This window comes from Colobus angolensis, unplaced genomic scaffold, assembly GCF_000951035.1.
Source record: "Colobus angolensis palliatus isolate OR3802 unplaced genomic scaffold, Cang.pa_1.0 Scaffold82, whole genome shotgun sequence".
NCBI classification, from domain to species: Eukaryota; Metazoa; Chordata; class Mammalia; order Primates; family Cercopithecidae; genus Colobus; species Colobus angolensis.
In genome coordinates, this window is record NW_012122043.1 from 4,031,233 (window position 1) to 4,035,727 (window position 4,495).

The 4,495-nt window shown below is 52.0% G+C and overlaps 1 protein-coding gene across 2 annotated transcripts in view; it reads right to left on the bottom strand.

Annotated features, from left to right (window-relative positions):
* The window catches only part of SCLY (selenocysteine lyase), a 34,175-nt gene that overhangs the window by 14,761 nt on the left and 14,919 nt on the right, over positions 1-4,495 (bottom strand). For both annotated transcript variants that reach the window (XM_011929590.1, XM_011929591.1), the window contains 3 exons: positions 2,773-2,900; positions 2,400-2,564; positions 1,237-1,343 (listed from right to left, as the gene is read on the bottom strand). In XM_011929590.1, the coding sequence (XP_011784980.1) occupies positions 1,237-1,343; positions 2,400-2,564; positions 2,773-2,900 (400 nt within the window). The remainder of the gene's footprint in view (positions 1-1,236; positions 1,344-2,399; positions 2,565-2,772; positions 2,901-4,495) is intronic.

Below are 4,495 nucleotides of genomic sequence, written 5' to 3' on the forward strand. Positions count from 1 at the left end.
CTCTGTCACCCAGGCTGGAGTACAGTGGTACAGTGGTACCATCTCGGCTCACTGCAACCTCAGCCTCCCAGGTTCAAGCAATTCTCCTGCCTCAACTTCCTGAGTAGCTGGGATTACAGGCATGCACCACCACACCTGGCTAATTTCTATATTTTTAGTAAAGACAAGGTTTCACCATCTTGGCCAGGCTGGTCTCAAACTCCTGACTCCAGGTGATCTGCCCACGTCGGCCTCCCAAAGTGCTGGGATTACAGGCATGAGCCTATGCCTGGTCAACATCTAGATTTTTTACTTGGCTGATGTTGACACCCAATGGGAGGACACTCCCTGTGACTGACAGGTGTGGGTCCAAGATCCCTATATGGTCTCTGCTGACACTATGGTGGGGGTGCCTAAGTCCTGGTTCTCTACCTGGCCTTCTTGACACACCCGGGGGCGGTGTGGGATGCCTTGTTACAGCCTGTATTGGCGGAAGTCTGGGTTTCCCGCTCCATCTTTGCAGGCGTGGATAGGCGTGGCCACACAATATCCTCTGTAGCATCTGGCTGGAGTAAAGCAGGTGTTGTCTACAAGTGTTCTGTCTTACTAGGTCATTCCTTTCCTGCTCCACTGACTAGAGCGGACAGGCTTTGGTTGAGGCAATTTGTGTCTGCCCTTACTGGCATTTCAGGTTTGCCAGCTTCTCCAGCACTAAGTGTGGGATATGTAAGGTGAGAAGAAAACTCGGGAACTCACCTCACCTCCTCCACCTCCACCTCTACGCTGTTACTGTTTCTGCCTCTTGTTAACAAGCTTCTAACAAAAGGTATAGTGGGGACAACTAATTTCCCAGTTCACGTCACTGTACCCAGAGGGGACACAGGACCTATCAGAAAGGAGACCAGGGTGCTTCTGTGTGGCCCCGAAGTTAAACAGCAGCAGGCCTCAGCCATGAAGGGTCCAACAGTTATCTCTTCAGTGGGCTGGGCCAAAATTACAAGGGGAATTGGATACGTTGGAGCAGTTAAAAGAAACAGAGATTTCCTTCATTGCTTTCAATTATTCCCAAAGAGACTGCAGGTCCTGTAAGTCCTCGGTGTGAAATCAGTCAGTGGAGTCAGTTCTGACAGCAGCAGTGTGGACACTGCTACAGAGCCTCCATGACACAGAGAAATGGCGCCATGTTTCTTTACAATGTCACTGCTCTGCAAATGACACGGTCAGTAGGTCAGAGACTTTGTTAACTTTCTGCCTTACCCTGGCCTGAAATTCCGTTCTTGTCCACCTCCAAACAGCATAGGGTAGAGAGGGGTAAATTCGCCAAGTCCTCGTACATAAAGTGCGCCAATCCTGGGACCATAAAACTGGAAAGAAAAGTTGGTCATTTATTCAACAAGAACTTTCCAAGGACCTACTCTGTAGACACGCTAAGTGCTTAGAGGCACACAGGAGAAATGCTCTGCGATGCACAGTGCTTCCTTGGGGCGCCTCTGAGTGTCACCCCTTTTGACATGCAGAGTCACAAAAGTCTTCGGGGCAGAGTGGAACCCCAACCTAGGGGGCAGCGCAGGGGCTAGACTCTCGTGCCCAGCTCTGTGGCGGGCAGCTCCCCCGTCGCACATCATGTGATAGAATTTGGACAAGGATCTCAAATCATATGGATCACGGTTTAAAAAAAAAAGAGAAAGAGAATGCATAAATAGAGAGGGGTTGGAACCAGCAGTTGGCCGCAGCCTTTCCTGCAAATGATTCCATGTTTCCAACTGACACAATGCAGAACTCTGGAGTGCCACAGTGTCAGGCCACCAGAGATACTCCTTTGGAAGCCAGCTGAGGACTGTGCTTCAAAATTGAGTACTAAAAATATCTCAGGACCTGGTAAGCTGCCAGAAAGATGTGCAAAATTTTCAGAAGGGTCTTCACTGTTAACTCTTTCCCCCATACTCCCACCTTAAAGATAGCTGGTAAGTTTTTGTTGAGGAGCCGCATCTGAAATCCCGTTAGAGAAAGCAACGATTTCCTGGCCCCACATCTTCTACCCCACGCCCTCTGCATATGCTCTGTCCGCTGCAGAGGCACTCGCTGCCTGGCCGAACCCCCTGCCTTACTCTGCCTGAGATCTCGACGTCTCCTCCCCTAGCTTGGTCTCTCGACGTCTCCTCCCCGAGCTTGGTCTACCACCCCGCCCTGCCCTATGTGGGTTAGGCACCCCCGTCATCCCTGCCATGGCATTCAGCCTGGCCTGCTGGCCATGTGGGGCTCCTCTCTTAAAGCTCCTGAGGACAGGGATCCCGTGTTGCTCCTCGCAGTGCCCCCAAGGCCTGGCTCACAGCTGGCAGTGAGGCTTACGGACGGAGGAGTGAACAGCCACCTGAGCAGCAGACTCTGCCCACAGAGGGAGGAAGCCTCTGCAGACGTACCTTGTGGCCCACGATGGTAAGGAAGTCCACGCCCAGGTCCTCCACATCCACGCGCTGCTTCCCCAAGGCCTGTGCAGCATCTGTGTGCATGAGGATGGGAGGCAGCCCAGTTGCCACCCGTTCCTGGTTCAGGGCTTTAATGCGCTGACTGATTTCAGGGACAGGCTGACGGGGAAAGGAAACAGTTGAGTATGTTGCTCCGATTTGATGAAAACTGAATGACAGAAATCAGGAGTAGTGAGCACAGGCCAAATGTTATCAAAGTGAACAGAGAAACAGGAGAGGCCAGAGCTGGGAAACCTGAAACGCCATGAGTCTAAGCCGCTGTTCTTCCCCAGGAGCTCTCCTTAAAGAGAAACAAAGGCTGACTCACCATGACAACGCCGGTCTCATTGTTGGCCAGCATGATGGTCACGAGGCGTGTGGTCGGGCGGACAGCTGCGAGGATGTCATCCACCTCTGCCTGCCCGCTCACCTTGGACACAGGGACAAAGGTGACCGCTGGGAAACAAACATGGGTACCGAACTAAGCTGCACAAATTGATTCCTCTCAAAACTGTATTCCAACAGAGCTTAACAAAACAGTTTTCCACAACTATAAAAGTAAATTGTTGTCCAAGTTCAGAAGACTATAAAGAATATAAGCCGCCCATCACCATTCGCCCAGCGTCACTGCCGGGTGCTTCAGTGTGAACGCGTCTTTAACGTGGCTGCAGTGGGTGGGTCTGTGTCGTGGAACCTACGTGCCTTTCTGCTTCTACGGGGACCGAAGGGGAAGTGGCAACAGGGACACAGGCTCTTGCTTTAGGGGAGGGTCCTCGCACACAGCACTTCACTGCCATGTGCTTGGCAGCCAGCCAGTGCTGATGAAGCCATTCCTACACGCCAGGCGTTGCCCCAGGCACTGACAGTCTCACTACTGCGGGTGGAAAATGAGCAGAGGAGACGACATTATTTAGCTTTAGTCCTTTGAGTTTAAAATGGTGAAAAACAAATGTATCCACTGTCCGCTCAGGGTCCTACTGAAATGAAAGAGAAAACAGCCACTTCTCCGAATAAGAATCAAATCAAAACAACACCAACAAAGGGTATCTGGCCGGGCGCAGTGGCTCACTTTGGGAGGCCGAGGTGAGCGGACTGCTTGAGCCCAGGGGTTCAAGACCAGCCTAGGCAACATAGGGAGATCACACCACTGCACTCCAGCCTGGGTGACACAGTAACGCACTGGCTCAAATAAAAGGGGGGGCGGTGAGGTATGTGGACCAGGAATTTTGAGGAGTCCCTAAAATGTAGCAAGATGATGGCATTAAATTAACAGTGAAGAGAATACTTAAAGGCAAATCTGAAAGGATCAGTGGCCATGCAAGTTCAGGATGGACAGCGGGAAGCGCAGGGCAGGGGCCAGCTACCAAGGCCGGCAGAGGACAGTGTCCCAATGTCCGAGCACTCCTGCTCCCGTACACCAAGCCAGCAGCAGAGGCACTGACCTCAGACTGAGACAGCGCCACACGCCCAGAGAGGAACGACAGGCACAAGGCAGGCTCCTTGTCTGGGGGAAGGATCTAGGAAAGGGGGACGAGCTTGGGGCACCTGCTAGGGGACTCAGAGGAGCAAAGCAAAGGCAGCTCTGTCCAGGGAAGTCACAGAGAACAGTGGGCGGGGTCCACTGCCACTACCTTATGCACAGCCCACTGTGGACCCTCTCTTCCTGGGAGACGCCTCCTGGGGAAACGCACTGAGAGCTGGAGATGAGCCCTCTCTAGCCCCTACATCAAACAACAAAATGCTTCATCCATCCACAGGAACAATCCAGGATCCCCAAGTCCGAGGAAAAACCAGGATGAACAGGTAAATGACTGATTCTAGATCACACAGAAGCAATCCCAGGAACAGGAAAACTAAAATAATTCTAACTGGTATCTTCAGTGTGTGGAAAAGCAGGAAAAAAGGCAAGCGATAAAAACTGCCTGCAACTGTACTTAAAGAGATAAAGAATGATGGCAGTGGCTCATCAAACAGAGAGTCCTCAAGACAAACAAGAGAGAAATTGGCCGGGCGCGGTGGCTCAAGCCTGTAATCCCAGCACTTTGGGAGGC